The 23,656-nt window shown below is 38.4% G+C and overlaps 1 protein-coding gene across 2 annotated transcripts in view; it reads right to left on the bottom strand.

Annotated features, from left to right (window-relative positions):
• The window catches only part of LOC133275886 (transmembrane protein 132D-like), a 275,357-nt gene that overhangs the window by 234,952 nt on the left and 16,749 nt on the right, over nt 1-23,656 (bottom strand). Inside the window, exon 1 of one of the 2 annotated variants that reach the window (XM_061466159.1) lies at nt 9,398-9,769. The exons of the other annotated variant lie outside the window; for it this stretch is intronic. Within the exon in view, the coding sequence (XP_061322143.1) occupies nt 9,398-9,476 (79 nt within the window). The 5' untranslated portion in view covers nt 9,477-9,769. Of the gene's footprint in view, nt 1-9,397; nt 9,770-23,656 lie in introns of those variants that run through there. 2 annotated transcript variants of the gene reach the window in all.

Raw genomic sequence — 23,656 nt, 5'->3', positions numbered from 1 at the left:
TCAGAATGCCATATTCCTGTTTCTAACTCAGCCACTAGCAATTAATTAATGTGGCAAAAATGTATATTCTCATCTGAGAAGAGGGACAGATGCTCTACAAACAGCAAGTAAAACAGGTCCTTTACTCTGAGCAGGCAAGGCAGTTTAAAAGGAAAAGGGAAAGCAGAAAACTGATTTTCCAAAGGTTACAGAAAGCCACTGGGTACCCTGACTCCTAAATCACCATTGTGAACCACTACATTGCCCAGCTTTCATAAAGATAACTCCAACAAGGTAAAACGATTGTAATTCTCTAAAAGGATAATACCTGACTTAAAAAAAAAAAAAGGACAAGAAATCATGCTTTATAAAAAAAAAAAAAAAAAGGACAAGAAATCATGCTTTATAAGGTCATTTAAAAATATAAACTAGTACTATTAGAAGACCATTCCAAGCCATCAGTCATTTTCCCATTTTAAAGCCTATCAAACAGATACATTTCTGCTTTCACAAAATATCAAACACTATGTAATCCTCAATCTTGTTGGAGAAGTCAACATTCATGGATAGCTTTTCTGAAGAGATTTTGTTTATTTTTGAAGATACAGAGCATGCTGTCAGGTCTGTAGTATAGGCTGGCTCAGCAGAAACCCATTAAAACCACTTTACTGGGCAGATGGTGTCAAAGAGTCAGAAGTATGTAACAGAACCCTACTGCGCACAAGTGTTCAGTATGCAAGAAATCATCTTGTATCAGACAATTGCTGCAGGGGAAGACAGTCAACCACAAAGGTTAGAGCATAGCACAGCTGAAGTCATGATAGCTTTACAACTATTTGCCTAATAGTACGGGAAAGGGTAGAGAATAAGAGAACCTTAACTGATAAACCCTGAGTAAACAAGGGAGGATCTATGGAGAGCATCATATCAAGCTTCAAAAAGCAATACATCGCTTTTATTGTCCATCACTAAGGGTATAACTACTCTTCGTCTGTAAGAGGGATATCAAAACTCAGAAAGACTAAACCAAGGTTTTAGAAGTGTCTATTTTGGATTCCCATCTTTTCATATTCTGATTTACAGGACTGCTGAGCAGTTGGCATTTCAGCAGGATTTCTAAGAATCAATCCAAAGAATCTCATTAGAGACATCAGGAAGCAGCAGCCTTGCCTCTACAGTCTTAGAAGATGACAAATTTCAATTAGTCACATATCAGCTATGTACTAGCACACCAGCAGATTATGAGACACTCCTTTTGCATATGTTCCTTTTCCATTCCCTTTTACAGAAGGCAGCCCAAGTTTTTCTAGTATTTTCAATTCTTCAGGTGAGCTCGACACCTAACGAAGCACCTGAGTTAAAAGATCTTGTGATCCAAGTTAAATAGTTCCTAAACATAGCAGATGCAGTGAAAATTAGTGTAAATTGGACATATTAGTGAAGACTGAAAGTATTCATTTAATGCTGCTTACAGTGTAACAAAGCATTATAATAAATTTATAGAATGTGCATCCACCTATTTCCTCTGCTTGAGAAAAATTGCTCAATTTTGCCCCAAGTCACATGCTGTTGACCGCATAAAGATATCCTTCTCCATCTCTAGAGCTACTTGACCAAACTACTTCTATTTCTGAAACATGCTCAAGATGACAGGAGGGTAACTGCTGATGCATGGTGGTTTTACATGTTCATTACATGGGGAAGTTCTGCAAGGCTGAATAGTTCCTTCAACAGTAGCTCAAAACACAATCCACTGAAACAACATTGGGACCCACCTTCATAGCAGGGAAACCTGACAATACACCCTGTATTCCTAACAGCAATGTAGGAAATCAAATTTAAGAATTTGCCATATATAGACAAGAAAATTAACTACCCAATGTATATTACCAAAGTAAAATTAACCAAGCAAGACTGATTACATTAAGACAGAGATGCACAACTCTGAAGGATACCGATACTTCATCTTTGGCACTATTTTCTTGAAAACAAATGGAATTAGACACCACAGCTCAGTAGAAAACGGAGGATACAATTATGTGCTAATACAGAATCTTTGATATGTGAGTGGATTAAAAACTAAGAGGTATTGTTTCCTTTCTTATATTATGGATTGGATTAATATTCAGAGACACTATTAGCTACTTATCTTGGGCAATTCTGGATTCCTCCTCTTGTACAATGAATTTACAGAGTGCACACGGAAGACATACAGTTTTAAAAACGTAAATAAAAAGCAAGCCATGATGGAGACCAACAAAATTAAGGTTCTGAGATCATTTACAATTAGATGAGACTAATCTCTCTGGCTTAAAAATCTGAGGATTTTTTCAGCGGGTAAGGCATTCAGCCTCACCTGTGTTAACATCTGGACACCTGCCTTATTCCTTAGCAAGAAGTCTGCGGACTGACTGCTCAACAGTCTGCCTACCTTGAAAGCAGATATCAAAAGGCATGCTGTAGAGCATCCTGGTTCAGCTAGAGAGGACACTTCTTTTGTTGCTTCTTAGTCTGGCCTTGTAAGGTCATATACATCAAGAATAAAAAGTGTGTTGACACCTTTCTACACTGCTGCTTGGTACGCTCAGTATTACCACTGCTACTGTTTTCTCTTTAACTAGCTAACTCATGTATTTTGCTTGTTTTACAGGACCTACGTTATTCAATATCCTTCCTTGTGTTTTACAGTCTACATGGTCAATTTTACATGCGGTCTTATTTAGCTTGCTCTAGCTGCAAAACTGCAAACTAATGAGGCCAAATGCGTTTCACCAAGAGAAGAGGCGCTATTAAGAGACACCATTAGAAGAAAAGCAAATGAGTATAAAATTGAATAAAGTAAGGCTGGAAAATTGTTATTAACCATTCCCATATCAAAATCCTGGAAAGCCTTATCCAAAGCATCTTACACAGCATTATGACATTAAGTCTTTATTTACAAATAAAACCCCGAATAACAAATCAAATCAATTCACAGGAACTTTAAAAACAGCTCAATGGGCCTTTGAGAAACTGAAGTGACTACAGCAGGAGGGAACAGGCTATTTTGTAAATCTGGGGTAGTGTAGTATCAGCACAGATAATCCACTACCAACCATTTCTACGTGATCTGTACAAGAAACAAAAATGTATGCATTTTGCTGAGCAGCTTTCAGAGTGACAAACATCTGCAACAGAGAAAACTTGATCCAAAAACCTTTCTGGAAACCTTAATTAAAAATACCCCAACAACTAACTCTGACGGTGTAAGAACAAACAAACATCCTCTGTGAGTACAGCGGAAGCCTTTTAGGAAGTTAATTGACCATTAAGTGACTGGCAGACTACTCCTACATTGCTTCACTGAACCACTACTCAATGTTGATTTAAGTGACCCTATGCTGCAGTGGATTAGAAACACACACCATCAGCTATTGTGTCTGAAGTACTGAGGCAATACCAAACAGCTCAGAGAAACACTTTAAATTACTACAGTTAGTCTCGCTACAGCAGTTTTTCCTCAATCCCTTTAAGGACAAGAGCTATCTAACTTTTTGCAAGAAATCCAGACCATCTTACACATTGTCACAAGGTCTCTGTTTACAACCAAACACAAATTGGGATGCACTCTGAAAGAGGCCTTGTTACTTCTATTTCCTCCCTTGTTTTTTCCTCCTAGCTTGCACGCATAAGGTTTCTGGCACTGGTTTCACAACACGGCTCAGATGTTCTATGAATCACCACTAGTGTGTGGGCCACAGGCGGAAAAATACCACTCCAGAAAACTGTCTACACTCCGAATTAAAGCCTACTAAAGGCAATGAAACTCTGTGCAGTGACTGTAACAGGCTCTGGATCACACCCACTGGGGATCAATAGATGAATGCAATATCTTATAGAGCCAGAAGTTAGATCATTCTCTAGGTCAAGTTTATTACTAAACTAGAAAAAAAACTAGGTCATACCACTAAACCAGAAAGTGGAAGCTTGCACAGATACTACATAGGCTGTACTTCTTTGAAGGATGAAGACTTTCAATCCATTAGCTTTGTGGGGCCATCAGACTAACACCTTACACTGGAATTAAGTCTATTCAATAAAAGATGAAATCAAGAACATGAAGAAGCCAATCCTCATTCTACAGTTAATTTTTCCCCCCATGGAGGAGGGTGAAGTAGCCTAACATCTTCAAATATATACTTTAAATATGCTTGTAATAATCAGTGTTATCTAAATGTCTCTGAACTATTTAAAATCCACTTCATTTTGAATTGCCATTAATAATGCAGCAGGCAATATTACAAAGACTGCTGAAAATAAAGTAATTTAATGTAACACTTTATAAACCAAACCTCCAAACCAGAATCTCAGCTGCCTCTTCAGCTTCTCTGCAATCAATCCGTCTAGAGTCATGTTTATGCATCCTAGGACCTGTGATAGACTGCCACTAGACTTGGCATCCACAACAACCTCAGGAGGCTGATTTAGTGCAAATGCAGCATGAAAAATCAGATTATCTTTTGATTTTTCTCTTTTATTAAATAAAACTGATCTTCATTGAATAAAGCTGCTTTTATTAATATCGAAAACATTGGTTGGTGTCAGAGAGCCTGCCAGTCCTATGGAACTAATAAAAGAAAAGACTGAAGTAAAAAATGAGAACATTACAGGGAAATATTAGAAACAAAATCACATTAAGCCAGAATTGCAGCTGACAAATAAAACATTGGTCTAGCTGTAGATTTTTTGTTGTTTAGTCTGACTTGATTATTTTTACTGAAAGAAAAGAAATAAAAATGGGGCTTCTCCCAGAAGTACACAGTGGCAAGAAACACAGTAAGAGCAAAAAGTGCAAGTTAAATTCTTCCCTTTCCCTTGTATAATGTCTCAAACAACACTAAGTTAAATGTAGCTGGGACAAAGTACAAAAACTTTGGGTTTATGGGAACATCTTGAACCTTAAGGTAAAAAGATTTCCTTTATCCTTTGTGTTTTTAAGAAAACTTTCTGGGTTTCTGCACATGGGCAAAAGCTCACAAGAAAAACTCCTGATCAGACCTGTACTTTATGCTCATATAAGTTCTGGTCATCTGAAATCAGCATGCAATAAATGTTCTGTATGTATCAATTGTACAGAGCAAGAGATGCCTATGATGAGTCTGTTCACAATCAATGTCAGAACTGTTACCTTCAGAAAAAGAATGTGCCCCCTATCACCACAATAAAATCTTTCAACATGAATCGAGACTCAGCCATGAACTCCTACCTAGTCACCACCAAGGAAGGGAAAAAAAAGAATACGTATCTCAGATCCCATATACAGCATTATTTTACATTACCAATGTACTATCAGCATTCCAGATTAATGAACTTCAAAGTATGAAGTGCTGAAGCACAGATTTTTGCACTCTTCAGCTTTTCATTTTCCATGTTTCTACTTCTGTTAAATCCACAATGCACTTAAGTGTCAGCAGAAGATCTGCACATACAGATCTTCAGAAATGGCCCACAGCCTTCTGGAAGACAGAACATAACTAATAAGCTCAGCTGTGTAGTTCTATGTACACCACTACTCCCACTGAAGCCAGCAGACGCACAAGTGAGATTAAAGTGAAGTAGCTTCCTGTACAACTACAATTCACAGATATAATCCACTAAAATCGTAAGAGAAATGCTATGTGGACAGAATGATACATTCTGATACTAAGCATAATCACAGAATCAGTAAAATTACATACAGTAAGCCAAAGACAGAGTTTGCCCATAAGAAGACAAACAAAATCCATAACGTAACATTCAGTAGAAATCAAGAGGGTTTAAACAATACTGTAACATGGAAAATTCCAAAGGAAACAGAAGCAATTTAAATCCAAATATCTAGATATTTCTCTATTATAATGTAACCAAAACTAAGCATTTGGGGGTTTAGGTTTCTGGGAGATTTCCACACACATACAAGATAACAGAGGGACAGCTTGTAGATAACAAGGAGATTGGCATCACTGTGTATGTACTATCCACATCTCTAGGCTATGAGGAACACTCTTAGGGGTATACAAGAAAATCCTGCCTAATACAGTTGCCAAGCTTCCACTTTCAAAAAACAGAGAGAAAGGAAATCTAAACAGCAGCTGTGTGGCCTGAGATCTCATTAGAAAGCAACTCGCAGGAAGATTGCAGCCCAGGATGACAGAGAAGAACAAGGAACGCTCAGCAGAATGCAGGCAGAAAAAAATCATTAAAATGTTCATTTATTTTGTTATTGTTGAACTTAGACCTGAAATTTAAAATGTATTCAGGAGTTTAATCTGACAACAAACATTCATAATGTAAAAGGCTCCTCAATCTCATGTCTCACAATATACATCCTGAAATTGTTTAGCATCTCGCAGGAGATGCTCAGTTCATTACAGACTTAAGCCAAGCATGGAACCTGAATTTCAAGTAAAGTATTAAAGTTTTTATTCTGCTCCAATGAGCCTAGTGAGAGGTTTTCCCCTTAAACAAAGGAACGAAATGTCCACTTTACTGTGCCTGCTGTATCACTCCGTGTTTTCATTAATGTCAACTGGACTTCAGTTATTTTTTAATTGAAGATTTCTGAAGACTTTCTTTTTGTAGTTGATACCAAACAGCAAAATACCAAACTGACTGAGAATAAGCACTGGCTCCCTAGAAATGACTGCAGAAAACTCCTAATTGAAGTCAAACTGTGAAATGCAACTGCCCCTATAACTACAGTTACACTGTCTTGTAAACTGTCCATTGTCTATATATATGCACATATATGTACACACACACGTATGTATAATTAGACCGACAATTTATTAAAATACATGGATTACATCAATAACAAATTATTCTGATAAGAACATGAAGCTCCATTGAAAACAAGGTTTCATTTCTCAGGCTGGAGCTGTTTTCTGCATTTACAAGATACAAGCAAAGCAAAACCACAATAGTATTCTCAAGTCTTCAATGTTATTACCTGAAAGATTTGGAAATACAGCAGTAAAAAGGTGTGTTGCTATGGTTCTGAGTAATCAGCAACAGACCTATGCACAATAGACAGCTGATTGCTGTTGCACGTTAGAAGATGTTTTTTACCTCTTTAAGAAAACTTTGTCATCATGTCATAAATGAGATAGGTTTTCTATTAGCCACAGAAAGGCATCAAAGAAACATACTCTGTAGTAGTAATCAGACTTGATTACTACTACATCTATCTTCTTATGGAGGGGAGGGGAAAATCAACCTTTTATGCTGTCAAATTTATACTGTAGATTTCCAGAACACTCTGGTCTTCCCAGAGTATGCAAAGGCATCATAGTACAGATGGAGTCTGCTACTGAATATGGAAATACATTATTCCATCAAAGATAGATACTAGACAGCAAAGAGTCACAGCAATCATGCATTAATATACTGGATACCTGAAGTGCAAAATAAATAGCACAGACAGTATCAGTAATTCTAATGGGCTCTCATGTATCTGGTTTCATAGAATCACAGAACTGTGTAGGTTGGAAAAGACCTTTTAAGATCATAGTATCCACCGCTAATATTGCACTGGCCAAGTCTACCACTAAACTATTTCCCTAAGTACACCTTTTACATACCACCAGGGCTGGTGACTCCATCACTTCCCTGGGCAGCCTGTTCCAATGCTTGACAACCCTTTTGATGAAGAAATCTTTCCCAATAACCAAACTAAACCTCCCCTGGCACAACTTATTCCAATACATATCAGATTTAATGAGACTTCACAATCACAATACACAGAAAAACCTCACTCGTCAGTTTTTATAGGATTTCTTTTCCACCCAAAAGACCTCCTTTCCAAGTCAAGTTTTCTGCCTATGTTTATCATTCAAAGGAGATGTAAATAACATTTAAGAATAAAGTCATATGAGTGCTGTAATTGCTGAGCTGGCAATAAAACAAACACTGTACTCTGTAGGACTGAAATGCCACTTACACTCCAATCTTGGAATAGCTGAAATCTCAGCCAAACACTGTGTTAATGCCATGTTAAGGCTGCAAACTGAAACACACCAAAAAAAGACAGGAGATGAAAAAGTTTATATTCTTACTGCATTGTCAGCCTACCTAAAGTACTGATATTCCTTATAATGAAATACATAATTTGCAGCCCAGCTGGGAAATCAAAAACTATTGGAGTGCAAAGTGAATGAAGCAATCTTCCGAAAAGACTCAAGACATCCAATCCCCGTTCCTAATGCATTTCCAATTGCAACTTTAAAACTGTACTTATGTAGGCACTGCGTTTAGGTAACATTTGAGCAGACTTATAATTTTGTTGCTTGCTTTCTTAGCCTGTTCTAAGGAAAAAATGGAGAAAGGAATGTGATACAGCGAACCACCACAGAAACACAAAGCTGTGTATTTTGCCTTCTGTTCGTAAATTCAGTTCTGGGACCAGTAAAATAAGTAACTAGTAAAAACTCAAGAAAAAAGAAAGGTGCTGGTATCTGTAAGAGTAAAAAGATGTTAAACTCTTTTAAACAGTGATGTTTATATACAGAACTCTTTATAAGCATGTTTGCAAAATCATAGATGAAATACATATGCTATTATTCTCTTAAGATTAACCAAGAGTAAACTTTAATTTCATTTCCCTGCTAAAACGTAACTGTATAGCTGTTGATGAACAATCTCTGCTCAGTTAAAATGTGCATTTATCCTAGTTTATATTCCATAGGAATGCTCAGAATCACCTAAATTAAGTATTGCAAAAATGCATTCACCTTTTGGAGAGGCTATCACTGAAAACTAAGTGAGGAGGAGGACTTGAATGCACACAAACACATGTGCATTGCCTATATGCTGTTTTTTTGATTCTTACTATAAACACACTCCAGGGCAAGAAGAAGGTGTCACTGAGTCATCTGAAGTCATGCTGTCAGAACATTCTAACTCTATTCAGCATGAAGAATACCAGACACCTGGTTCAGGCTCTCATCAAAGCTTCTGAACATTTCAGTAAGCACGTATACCTCTGGTTCAGTAAAACCTTGCCAACCAGTCTGAGATACAGGATTTTTTATTACAACATAACAGAGAAGCAGCTAACTCCAACAGCTTGCACCTCTCAAGATTTCACATTTGCAGATAACAAACCTTTTGTCATCCAAAACCAACAAACCTCACAACAGCAACTACTACATGATCGAAAGTGCAATAGCCAGGCAATAAATACCTCAGTAAATGGGCAGATTTTTGTCATAGTCAACCAACAAAACCCCAGCCACTCGGGATTTCCCATCAAGATATCTCTGCTCCTGACTAGCATAGGACTCTCCCCGAGTCCTTCAGTCATGAACTGTGGGTATTGACAGTCAAGGCATTACCAAGAGAGGGGGCAGAGGCTGTGGATTCAAAATAAGAAATAAGATGCAGTGAAGAGACTGAGACTTACCTTTGGAAAAAACTGCTGCCAGGCTCAAAAGGAGAGGTGACAACAGATGCCCCATATTGCTAATCCCAGAAGTGCACATCCTAGGGTGCGTTAAGTTATGACTCAGTTTTGCACACTTTGTAGTCAAAATAAAACTCGGTCAGCTGGAGAGGCTACATTATCAGAACAGGTCATCCGGAGAGAGTAAAGAGATTTCCTTCGGAGAGAAGGCTTACTTCTTTAGGTTTAACCCTCCCCTTTTCTCCCTTCTTTCTTCAAAAGAGATGATACTGTGAAATAAAACCCCTCTCCTCTCAGTAAATAAATAGGAAACAGTTCAGGCTGAAATCTCGGTCTGGGGCTACAGTAGCCTGAGGCAGGGAAGCACCCCACAACACCCCTGGGCAGGGGCGGCGGGGCTTCGGCTCCTTGGGCAGAGACGCTCCTGCTGCTCGCGCCTCACGAAGCCAGCGCTCGCATCCCGCTGGAAAAGCACGGCGGATCCCCGGGCGTCACCAAAGTTTTCCTTTGGGTGATGCTGATCAGCCCTGAAATCATCCAGACACGTAGGCTGGGGTTTGTTGTTGCGCGCCCTCTCAAAAAGTTCTCGATTTCCTTATTGACTTGTCTGACTTTCCGCAAGAGCGGGAGGGGGTGAGCGCGGCTCTCCCCAGAAGGTCATTGCCACAGACGTGCCTATTGCTCCCGGGGCCGGCGGGCGCAGCGGCCGGCGGGTACCTCCCGCTCCAGCCGATGCTGCTCGGCTTGAGCCCGCAGCGGGGCGCCGGCCCCGGCCCGCCCGGCAGCCCGCCTCCTTCGGCCCCGGCCCATCCTACGCGTGCCGCGGTTGCTGTTTACACAGAGACAGAGATTTCAGCCGGGAGATGTAGCGGAAAGCACAAAAAGAGGAGGGAAACAAATAAATAAATAAGCTGCCGAGCCAAGCCCCGCCTCGCACCAGGCAGCGCGGCAGCCCCAATCCCCGGGCAGCGGGGCGGAGCGGGGATGCCTGGCCCGGCCCCGGAGACGGTGCTAGGGGAAGGCGAGCACCGCCGCTCCGGGGGGCTGGAGCCCGGTGGTGGGTCAGCCTCGGAGGGGGTCGGGGGGGTGGCGCCATGAGGGCGTGTTACGGCGCTGCACAGGCTCCCGGAGCGCAGCGGCTGAGGTGGCACGGGATGAGGCGCCGCCGGCGAGACCGGCCTCCCGCTGCCGGCAGCGCACGGGGGCCAGCACAAGCCTAGCTGCCCTCTGCACCCGAATAGCTAGCATCGCTGCGGCTGGAGGCAGCAGCAGAGCCCGCCGCCGGGCATGTGTGCTCTCCTGCGAGTGGTTTGTCGAAGGCTCCTTCTCGCATCCAAACGCATCATATACTGAGCGCATCATATACTAAGGCACTCTTGAGTGAGCCGAACTATGCCGGTACGGCCGGCATTAGGAAACAACGTGAGGACCGTGTAGTACAATACTGCATCTGTATTGTACGAACAGGGGGAACACCTACATTTGGTGTTGTGCTGGGGAAACACCTACAATGGCAGTGCTGGGGAAAAACAACTGACTTCAGGTTTTTGATTACGGAAGGTATCAAATGCAAGAACCATTCAACCCTTTGGCCAAGCCTAATAAAAAGACCGGTGTATCTTTGGCAGACAGAATGACAGCAGTATGCAATTTACCACAGCCCAAACTTAAAAAAGTAGCTACAAGAACTTACCATCAGTATGTTCCTTCACAGAGAACATGTTTGGGAGCAATAAAACCACTAATTTAATCTTAACATCCACAATGCTGAAACTTTAAAGCAAGTCCATCAAAATAAACTTTGAAAATGTACACTTCTGTTTGCCAACACCAAGAAGTACATCTTAACCACACAGTGAGAAAAGGCTGTGGTTTGCATGATGCTATGAATTCATTTTAGAAGATCACATCAGTTCTAACAATCCCAGAGAGGTTCTCCAGACCTGAAATGAAGCATGCAACTGGCACTGTATCTGAAACAGAAGTGTATCATCTCAGAGCATCCACTGGCTGAAAGATAAATAATTGTTATTGACATGATATATAGCATGTTGTGGCCAAAACCTTTGTTGTCCAATGTAAGAGAAATATTATAAAATAATACTCTCTATCCAAGATAAATCAATCACCTGGAAAAGGAAGTCAATGCCCAGCTCCATTCAGCAGCAGGATGAAATATGCAAATATGCAAGCATAACACACTAGTTAGTCTGTGTTCTGACAGACACAGAGAAGCTTCCTACAGTCTACAGAAAGTATGAAAAAGTGCAAAAAAGGAAGAGCTTTCTCTCCAGATACAGGTGTAAGCGGGGCTGCTACCAACTTTCCAACTTTTAAGAAAAAATCCCATACTAAAAAGAGAAAACCAAAACACAGTAAACAACCAAACCACCAAGATTCTCTTCTCTCCACTTCTACAGTTTGACTCCGTGGCCAGTACCTGGCTTTTACTTTGTTATTTGCACAACATAAGGAGATGTTTCATACACACAGTCATTCCAGGCATTCAGGGGTCACCTCCTCTTCCGCTGTCATGTTATCCCAACAAACCACGTTTGGGTCTCAAGCCTTCTCAAACTCAACTGATTCAGGAATAAACCATTGCCTCCAGTCCCTTTGGAAATGAGTAAGTGTAGTCATTTCTTGCATATGCCATGCACAGAAATCACATTCCCTTTGCTTTGGTGGGTGTTGTAGTAAAGTGACAGCTGAAGGTTAGGCCACTTGCCAAATTCCACTCTGCAAGAGCAGGTGTCTCAATGCAAGTTTCTTCTTACAAGTACAGGTGAGGACACTTGTACTGTACAGTCTCTGGCTGGGCTAACACCTTTGTGATGAAAACACTGCCCATGGAAAATACCATCAATTCATACTACTCCGTAATGAGAGAACATCTTCCTGTTTTATTAGCAATACACTATTTTGGCAACTATGTCTGATCTTTTCTGGGTAATTAACACAAGTAATTGTGAATGAAGAATTGGCTTTAGGAAAACACAAGAAAGAATGAAAAGACCTTCGTCCCCACAACTTGTGGCTACCTGTAAAGGTGGTAAACCCATTAATCCGCATCCAAGAAGTTAATGAGAAAAATCCATCACTACCGTGAGACTTCTTGCTTCATTTCCAATGTGATATATCAACTGATATATCTAGTCCGCTTTATGTAATTAAAATTGCTAATTGTTCTAATCAGTTTATCAATTCACATTTTTGTTTGAGGGCTGGGGATTGTTTTTTTTGAGACAGTAATGTTCCCTCATTGACAATATAGAAGTGCAACTCTGGGAGAAGCCCTGGTAACACAGCAACAAACAGCAGACTGTAGAAAAGACTGTAACCAGGTGAATTACAAGTTTTTCACTAAAACTATTTTTCACTCTCAATTAAACACAGAGAAGAAACCTGGTGCTGCTGAAGTCAGTGCATACTTTACCACTGATTTTTAGAAAGGCAGATTTTTACTCCTATTTTGAAGATTACACAGAGGGCATTGAAATGATTATCTGGGTTTGCTACTGCACAATATCCAAAGTAAGGAACAATTCCAACTGTAGATTCAGAGGACAAAAAGGAAACTCCCAATCAGTTTGGCCTCCCTGCAACTTTATATGATTTAATGCATTGCCTTCAAACTTAGTAGCCATGAAGTTGCGACCATCATTCATAGCAAAGCATGACCTGTTCCACTCTTATTTTATCTTTGTGTCACTCATTTCTTCATCACACATACCTGCAGACTTTTCTCTTTGTTCAGGTAATGCAGAATCTTTAGTGATAGGAGTTCTTTGCCACATGTGTACACTACATCCTGGCCAGCAGTGGCACAGTCACCAGCTGAAGTTTTTTGTGATGCTCCCACAAAAATAATATGAAAATCTGAACAAGATAATGGGAGTTGCCACAAAGACCAAACTGAGTTACACTCTTAAATTTCACCTTAATTTCTGGATCTTACTCTCTTTTGACATTCACCAGCACTTTGATTTTTGTTCCAGTGACAGCAGAATGACACATTCAACTCTGTAAATTTGTTTAGAACTAATTCACATCTGTTCTCTCATACCAGATAGGAAAATAAAAAATAAAAGCACTTGATTTCTTAGAATGCTTCTCTTGCATGAGAAAAGCAGATTCAGTTCAAAATCTTTACAAGGCCAAACTAATAAAACCTTTTTGACAGCTTGCAGTTGTGCTGTCAGTGTAAATACCCCTCAGAGCACCTATCTCTTTAATGATCAAACACTAACCTTAATAGTGAATAGTATTCCTATCAGGCTACTTTATGTTGCAGGGCTTGCTGTCAGTTCACAATAGCTGAAGAAGCAGGTGATGTCAGTCAGAGTTTTCACTCTCCTTTACTTGTTTCCAATGAAGACTCCGAAATAGCTTAGTTACAAGTGAGTTCTAAAAATGACAAAGAACCTTATCGCACTACAGTTAGGCTGTTACCAGCCAGAGCAGTAGCACTCTAATAGACAAAAAGTGTATCTAAGAAGGCTTTTTTATTTGAATTCATGAGCTAATATTTTAACTTGCTTCCATCTGATGGTAGAATTTTAAAAGCTGCTTTGGCGGCAAGTAACATAGTCATAGTACAATAAAGTGCAGTGATTTATAAGGACCAAGTTTTGTAAGATACAGAGGCCAGCTTGAATAAGAGCTCAGTAAATAAACTAACCAGTATGTGTGTATCAGGAAAAAAAAAAAAAAAAAAAAAAAAATCAAAATCACTATAGGAAGAAATACGTATCTCATGACAAAATTAAAAGACACAAACAAAATTGCTTCTTCCTGGTTGAACTTAAGCCTCCACAACAGTGAAATGTGATGTATTAGTACCAGTACTTGCCAAGTTACAACAGGGGAGTGATCTAAATGGCTGGAATGTAAGTGTTAAGATACAACAGTGTCCAATCTGAAATCTGGTACCATTTTCAGTGGCTTGTAGGAGCAGATAACATGAAATAACAGAACCGAGAATGTTACGATGACTGTTCTAAAACGTAACTAAAGACAAGTTGATGTGATGCCTTAGAAGTAGAGAGGGCAAAGCCATTTAAAATTACTATGGAAACAATGCAGACATTTGCCTGCATGCACTGCCAGCTTTTTTTCCTTTTTATTAATAATATTTTTGTTTATATCAAATGAAAATGAACAGAGGAATAGGACGCTTAGCATGCTGTGCTGTCTTCCATAGTGGCTAAAGCAGATGCATAGGGAAGAATATAAAAATAAGGCCAGAATACACAATAATTCCCTTGAACACTCTCTCAGCCTTCAACACCTGAACCAGCGGTGGTATCTCTGTTCTCAGAAACCCTCAACAACTTCCCCTTTTACAGGTCTCTTCTTGAACCCACATTAACTTTGGGCATCAACATCTTGGTTCACAAGGAAAGGATCGCCACAGCCTGACCACAGCTCACATTCAGAACCCTCAATACCTACTCTGCACCCAAGAACTTCTGACCTTTACTATAGGCTGGTGTTGTTTTGTTTTGAGAAAGAACAGGACTCAGCTGTCATCCCTGAAAAACCTACAGCATTTTCCATATGAACCAGAAATAAAACCTTTGATTTATAAAAGTGTCTTTGCTGTTACACAGACTGAATAAGAAAAACTTCATAGTGTATATTATTTTCCATTTTTTCTGATAAATTCCATCCCAATACATTTTCCATATTTAATAATCTACTACAGATAGTGAGTTTTTATCTACAGAGGATTTCTAATTCCTCATTCAGACTTTCAATTTAATATAAACCCCTGAAAATGCAATAATTTTATTAAACAGGATTAAAATGCAACTCTTATGCTTCATCAACTGACTTTTTTAGTCTATGGCTCATTAAATACACTAATTATATTTTTGTAACACCATACTGTGAGCAGGGGCTAGACCTTCAATGATTAGAAATATTTTTGAGAACCAATTCACCTTCTGTGCCAAACATCTCTTAGAATCAGAAAGAACCCCGTCCTGCCAAAACTCTCAGGTACAGCATTTATTAATGCCACATACTGATTACTGTGACTTAGATTTAAAAGGTACATAGTTTCTCAAGACTAAGTGAAATATGGGTCCAAATGCACAAACACAATATAGTCCAATAATTTGGAAGGAATGAGAAATTCAAATATGCAAAGAATAGTAGCTTTGAAGAGATTGCAATCTTTCATAAACATATCTTTGTAAACACATATGGCGTCTACTTGTGTGTATACATCAGACCTTAAAACAGTTGCCTATTTGGCAGTATAGATATTACTCAGCTTCATAGCAAAACAGGCTTGCTGCTACGACAAGCACCAACCCCGTTTTCCACCAGCTGCTTGTCAACGATGGAGTTCTAGTGACCCCTAGTGCTAAATTTATGCGGTGCGGCTCCATATAACATTGAAGACTCAAGAGGAGGTGCATTTTAGACGTTCTCTGAAATTGAAGAACTGCATCTAAGTAAGTGAGAGAAGTGCGAAGATGAGGGAACTAAAAGACATTGGAAGAAAAAGTAGGTCTTCCAATTTGTGAAGTCTGCTATTATCTATAAATATATCAAACATTACAGTTAGAATAGTCCCTTAAAGCATGCTGACTAAAACATGCTTAGCAAAGTTTCAAAAAGCACGGGATTACTTAAATTAGCTAAGCAAATGGCGGTTTGAAGGACAAAATATTATTCTGACTCCCTTCCTGAATCTCTACCAGTTACTGAAAAAATGGTGTTGTCCAAAATACTGACTTCTGAAATATTTTTGTCTGCCTACTGAATGCTACATATTTTAGATCTCACTGTACAGTAACAGTTGATCTATAAAGTCTAAGTCAAATAGATTTTTAATGAAGGATAACCATTCTGCATGATGGGTTCTTGTTACTTGATTATAGGTACCCAACACTGAAGTGCTTCTTAACATTTTTAGTACTGTGTATGTATTGTAGTGCTATTATTTTAATAATTTATTGGCTTGTTATAAACTATGAATGAAAGATTAATTATACCAAAATGAGTAGCTATACAGAGCCAAATTCAAACCTAATATATAAGAAACTATGCCTTTTAACACCAAACATAGTTTTGCTCATTTCATCCTTTCAGTATGATAAGAGCTAGGAATAACAAACACATCAAGAGGGAAAATATTTGTGATACAGAAACTTAAAAAGAGTTTTTAAGGTAATTTCCATAAAGATACTTAAAATTAAACAGTTCCTCTTCTTCCCTTCTTCTGTGGGTGTTTTGTTTGGGGGGTAACTTTAAGATACAGACCTACATACGCTTCCTGCTCTTGCCTCACTTAGATAAGAAACATCAGATGTAACCAGGGCAGGAGGGTTTGCAGAAAGCCTTAAAGAAGTTATGTTAAGCATCTGTACAAGCACTGTTATATCACTGTGGTTAATCTTTAGCAAAGGTATATACCCTCTCCAAAGTGGAGTCAGTAAGGTCTAAAAGCCACTTCAATCAACTTGAAGTGACTGCAAACTGTTTACTGAATTACAGCTCTTGAGATGTGTTCACTTCCACTAATTCTCCAGGCCCCATAGCCACCATATTTTTGCACAGAAAATGCTTGATCAGCAATGTGTAATAAACAGAAGGTAGAAAAATTCATGACATGTATAAATACACATATTTACTTTTCAAAGCTTCCCTAAAGCAGGCAGCTATTGCACACAGTTCAACTCCAATCACACAATGAAATTTTTGCCTTTTTTTCCAAACCCCTCATTCTTATCACAGATGGGAGAGCATATGGTAGAAAGCCCTTGTAGTATATTGGAAACAGCTTCCACATTATAGTACATTTCATATTGAAACTACAGAGTCGGTAACTGGGATGAATCAACCGAAGATCTACAATATTTTAACCTTCTCACTATAAACAATTGCTGCCCTCTCAGTTGGAACTGTGGGAGAAGGGAAGACAGGAGGGGGAAATTACACTAGCTCCATGAATGCATGGCAAAAAACCTCACTCCACCCTTGAAAACAAGATTCTGTTAAAAAAAGATACAAAATTACACGGAAAATTGGAAAACAAGAGGTATTAGAACCCACCAGGAACTTAGAGTAGCAAAACTGAAAGAAAAAGTAAAGGGAGAGAATAAGATAGTTTAGGAGATGCACACAAAGTTTAACTTTTCTTATGGCTTGCTACTAAACCAGGTTTTTAGGGACTACCTTATGATGCTTAAAATTCCACCTGAAAGGAGCTGCTGGCATTCAGTCTGACAACACTGCTGTTCTAATTAGTCTCCAACCCACAGAATGCACAAGTTTGTTGGCTGTTATATTTGTTGTGTGAGTAAGAGCTGAACAGTGACTCCAAGAGTCTACTAAAACCCATATGGCAAAATTAAAAGTTTTGTTTTCTTTTTCAGTTTCTAGTGGGAAAATGGAATGTAAACTTTTAAATACACAGAACTGAGTTGATACTGCACTCCGGTGTATCATAGGAGAAACAGTCCTACCAATGAAGGCTGGTTGGCAGAGAACAGGCAAAGGAAGTAGCCAGTCTTTTTCCTGCACCAATCATAGATTAACATCAAGCCAACTTAAAGCACAAACCAGATGACTGATGCATCAGTTTGACCCTTTATCCTCCACAATAGTTTGGTTATGTTATTCCCCAGGGCAAAAATCACATAGGACCAAAGTCTTTCCCAAAGAAAATCTTCCATATATAAACAAAAAAAATTCCCAAATAATCAACTAAACATCAGTCAGCATGTCTTACTGGAAACAGGTGATTGTTCTGTAGTTAGAAGTGTTCCCACAGGTGCCATCCAGCTAAAATGCCTTAGAAATAAGTATTATTTCATTGCGCTGAACAATGTTAATTCTACTGTATATTTGCATCTGTGAATTCCCTTCCTCCACAGAGCTTGTTTTCATGATTTCGGCAGTCATCCAGGGTGTTGTTCGCACACTCACACACACAGAGGCTTGAAAAACACAACACTTTCTGTAGTGTTAACCATAAAAAACAACCAACTAACCAATACTTATATTCTCATAATGCTGAAAGATACATATGACTACTTTAGCCATCAAACCTGAAGGAAGTCTTTGATTTTGGAATATAAAGCTGCAGCTATCAAGGATGCTGGTCTATGCATTACCTATCCTGTTTCAACCTGTACAAGACCAGTGAGGGATGCCTAAGCTCGAGGTCACCACAGTGACCTCGATAAAGCTTTCTGTTAAGGGCCATCATTCTTAATATTAAGCTCGCTATATTTTTGGGGAGTACTAAACTGAATGCTGTCACCTTTCAAATCACTTTTGTTCCATCTAGATCAGCCATCCATCTAGATGCTGCTTGAAGTTTGATCTTTACTTTCTAATGTGCACAGGCCCTGGTCTTGGACATAACAGCCATAACTTTGCTGCTACAGAACAGCTACAGAACAGCTCTTCTCCAGAGGTCCTCCATTGCAAAGGTTCTTAGGGCCTCACTGGTAGTCCCATAGGCAGAAAAATCATCTAGTTTTAATTGAATCTAGATTACTTTCTCTGAAACCTTGATTCAGCCTAACATGTGAGGGTATTAACTCCATGCAAATGCCCAATAATGCTATAATATTGGCACAAAAATAAAATCCTCTGAAAGCACAACAGACTGAGTCACCAGCTACCACCTCAGTCTACTCAGGACAAACACGTAGCTCAGAGAGCACCTTAGTGCCTAAGGTTATTAACAACTAGTTTTTCCTGAGGTTAATGAACAGAAGCAAACATCTTCTGTGGAGTTAACGCTCCCAGGAAATGCCCTGAATCATGATCACTACTATGATTTACATTCAGTGTAAATGCTTTGTATTCAATTTATAGCATTTTCTACCTCGGCATCTCAGAATAGCTTATAAATGTAACAGCATTCTTCTTAGGCATCTTAAGATGGAAATTTTAAACAGAATGGGAAATGAAGTAACAGCTAGATCACAAAGTGCTGTGTATTACAGTTAGGAGCAAAACCTGGATTTTCTTTGTTATATCTAATCTTGAGAGGTTTTTTAGAAAGTCTGTTGTGCCACGTTCTCATCTCTACAATTACCTTTATGAGTGCACAAACACTATGCAGAATACTAGCTCAATTTCATGAAGGATTTTACAGTTGATTCACTCTGTAAAAAATATTTTCCTTCTATATCAACTTCTATAGCAAATACAGAGATGAAATATAAAAATTAAGCCATTACGAACTGAAAGACAAAAAACATTTCACCACTGCAGGTTCAACTTCTTACTAGTATTCTTCCAAAACAAGATTCCAGCTGAACTGACCAAATCTCAGACTCAAATTTTTATATCAGCATAGCTGAATACAGTTTCATCTCTGTTTCCCTGCCCAGTGTGATTAGTAGCATAATGCCTGCAAGCAGATAAAGTGCAAAGGGATGAATATGGGGAAAAACATACTGCAAGACTGACACTAGCTCTTAATACTTGAAAGACAAGATATTAAAAGTCATTATTTGTCATTAAGTTATTATGTTATTTAGTTGGTTTTTTTTAAACATCAGCTCAGTGCTCAGTAGTAGTCCAAAAGTCTAATAGGAATTTAGGAATGCTTACGAGTAAAAGATGCTGTAATGACAACAGCATAAAGATATGAGGAAGACAAGACACAGGTAGAAGCAACATTTGTCTAAGTTTGAAAAATAGGCGAAATTTCAGGTAATTATCTTTCTTTTCAGACTCGAAGCATAGATTTTTAAGTTAAATGGAAGTTAATATCAGTATCTCTGGATGTTACTAGACACATCATATATCTGAAAATAGATAAATACTATATGTGGAATTAGAAAAATATTAATACAAAGGAGATTACAGTTATTCCCATAGAAAATGTAGGGAATTCATTAAAAAAAACGAAAGTAGAGGATAAAGTTAAAGATATCGTATAAATGCACAATGTAGCTCTTAAATACTACACTCAGGTCTTGTCATTGCCTCAAATAACACATAGGAAAGACAGAAGAAAGTGTGAAAGGAAAGCAAGATCATGTGAGGTATGAAACAGCTTCGCAACAAAAATAAATCGACTGACTCAATCTTATAAACAGAAGTACTGAAGAGAGGCTAACATTGCAAATAGTACTTACTTACACTTTTACTAGGATTTAGAGTTCATTCACAGGAATTACTTCTGAGCCTCATGGCGGGGGGGGTCGAACTCAACCTTTAAGGTCCCTTCCAACCCTAACCAATCTACAATTCTATGATTTACCAGAATGTAATATATTAATATAGTGTTATCAGTCTTACTAACCTCATAGTTTCACTGTCATCATAATAATAATCTCATACATAGTTTTGTGAAAGTTACACTTGTATGGAAGCACTTAAAGACCCTGACTGACAGACTGAAGTATTTATTGGGGTAAACCTAACATCTGTACAGTAGCTCTTACAGATATTTTTGCTTATTGAATCTTTCTTAGCATAGACAAGGTATCTTTGCCTCTCTTCAAATAAATCTTCAAAACTTAACATTATCTTCTTCCTATTTTTCCCAAACTGGGCAGAATTGCTTCACTGCAGTTAGGACAAGGAATTACAACATGCAAAGAGTACAGGATGAAACCCATAGATTTTACTTTGTAGGCATATAGGAGCTGGTCATGATAGATGCTCTTGTAACACCTATTTCTTTGAAGACCCCACTGACTTCAAAATTGAATACGTGTTTCCCCAGGGCCAGAGACAAAGGCTGTATTTCTATTAGCATCTCCATTTTCTGACAGTAGAATTCCTATGAAAATCTCATAATTGGACTTATTGCAGATATTTTAGGGAAAGAGTAGCCTTTATGACAAATTAATTGAAAGGATATATCATTGCACTGACCATCAGGAATGGGCCAGACTGTGACTGCACTTTGTCAGGTCAGCATAACTCAATTTACCAAGAGCCTTCAGCCATTTAAGAGAGATTAAGACAAGTTATGGTTTACTTCTGGTGTTTTCAGAAACCTGCCCAAAAGGCTTTAATGATGTAGCCAGTGATCTGATAGCTCTTGTAAAAGCTCGATGAAGATCTGTAAATGGTAATGTATAGAAGGGTATTTCTTTTCTGTTAGGAAGATCAACAAGAACACTCAGCTCCTTCAGGTCACAGGAGAAGCAGCACTATTAAGTCTACAGCACATTCATGATCTTTGTTTGGAATCAGTCTTTGAGCATCAGTGAAATATACTCAATACATTCTCACTTTGAACACTCAGGCACATTAACTGTAGGGCAAGACTGTCAGAAGTACCAGAATTCAATTAGTCCTCTGTAGTTCTAATTGTGTGATACCTTTGAAGGTCCTGTGTTTTTTTAATAAGCCAGCTGAGGTAAGTTCCCGATACACATAGTTTGCCAATACCATTGCTGATATTTTACCATAAGCATACTACAAGCATTGCAGTACAAGCACAACAACCTACTGCATCGCAGTCAAAGTCTCACTTGCATATGACCATTTTTACTTTCTTGCCTGCGTTCTACTGGTTCCCAAATAGAAAGAATTTTCTACACCAATCTACTTTTTCTACTACAATTGTTACATGAAGTTAATCACCCTTCTTACAAGTAATTAAGCCTCTGCTACGATACCTGATTGCCCATGAGGAATCCTGCCATTCCATGAGGAATCATGTCCAACTGCCTGCTCTTCCTGAGATTTTAAAGGCTGCCAACCACCACCAAGCAACAGCTCTAAATCACTTACTTCAAATTTCTGAGACACTCCATTTCTGTCATGCAGCTGGTCACATTGCTTATGGATATCAGCTTAACTTTCTTTCCTAGAAGAAGTATAAGCTTTGGTCAAGCTCTTAGCATTTGTTTAATTCTTTAATGGGTATTCTGCAGCATTCTAACTCTCATTCAAAGGTCAAAAATTTGAACTCACTACTTTTATAATAAATATCAGCTCATACAGGCGGTTACATGCAGGTCAGAAAGACTTTTGATGTGCATAGCTGTTTATCAATGGGAGTGAGGACATTCCTAATCTGGCACTTCCCAATCAATTTTCTCATCTGCGATTTAGAAAGAAAACTGCGTCTTATGTCCAGCATCATTACAAGTTGTTTTATACTCAGAAGCTTAAACTGACAATAGTCAGGCTAGTGCCACCATTACACAGTAATCATCTCAGCAATGCACATTTAGGTGATTTAATCAAACAATATCAATTAGAACATGTAACTGATGCAATTCATATTATTTTAACTGAAGTGATGCTGTACAGGAATGTAATGAACACAATTTTTCTCTGCTCTCTGTACTGCTGAGAATCTCACAGTCATATAGTCCAAGGCAAGTGCAAAATGTTGCTTATTGGACTATTTATATAAAGTAACAGCTTTTCTGTCACTACCTCATTTTTTTAAGTTCTCATAGTTTAACAATCCTTTCCCAGTGCCCATTTCATGTGCAGAAATAAAGCTCTCTTCCTGCAGCATTATTGCCAGCTCTTAATAGCAGCATTTAATCTTTGTTTAACAAGTAGTATTCCAGAAAAATTTACAAGTACTTGTCAGAAAACATTGCAGGATCTTGTTACATTATTACAGTTTTATATTGATTAAACACATGGTCAGTAAAATGCATAATATAATTATAAAACAGAGCTCACAAGCTATGCTACATCCTTTTGCAATTCTTATTTAAAAGCAGCTGATTTCACTTTCATTTATTTGTTCTACTCCTTCTATGTGAGCTTAGTACATTTTAACTTAAGAATGTGTCATAGTGTTGTAACGACTCTTAAATTGCAGGACACTAAGAGGCATTCTGCTTAGCAAAAATTACAACATTTGAAACAAGTACTGGCCGTTCATGAAGTCTGCTATAAACATCACTGGATTAAATATTAAACCATAGCAGTCTAGATTATGCTAAACTTTGTAAATGGTCTGATCAGGAAAATGGACTATTTATGTCACACAAACAATGACACGATTTGTTTTGTTTCTAAAGTAGTTCAAGATAGAAATTAAAGCTGTGCACTCCTCAAAGTGAGTTATTAGCCTATCAAAAGCATTAAGTAAACCAAACAGCATAAACAGTTAACACACAAAACCATTCCATCTAGTTAAAAAGATGAAAATAAATAAACTATTTGTCATTAAGGGCACATGTACGCTATGTGCATTAAACAGCCAAGCTATTCAATTAACTGTGCCATTAATAAATAATTTAAATTATTTTGTCTTAGATAAACAGTACTTGCATTACAGGAATTAAGAACCTT

Source organism: Pezoporus flaviventris, unplaced genomic scaffold, assembly GCF_033815535.1.
Source record: "Pezoporus flaviventris isolate CSIRO_AGI_PZ_B2104156 unplaced genomic scaffold, CSIRO_AGI_Pfla_v1 ptg000041l, whole genome shotgun sequence".
In the NCBI taxonomy this organism is placed as follows: Eukaryota; Metazoa; Chordata; class Aves; order Psittaciformes; family Psittacidae; genus Pezoporus; species Pezoporus flaviventris.
The sequence above is the reverse complement of the archived record's forward strand: the minus strand, read 5'-3'. Positions and strand labels throughout refer to the sequence as shown.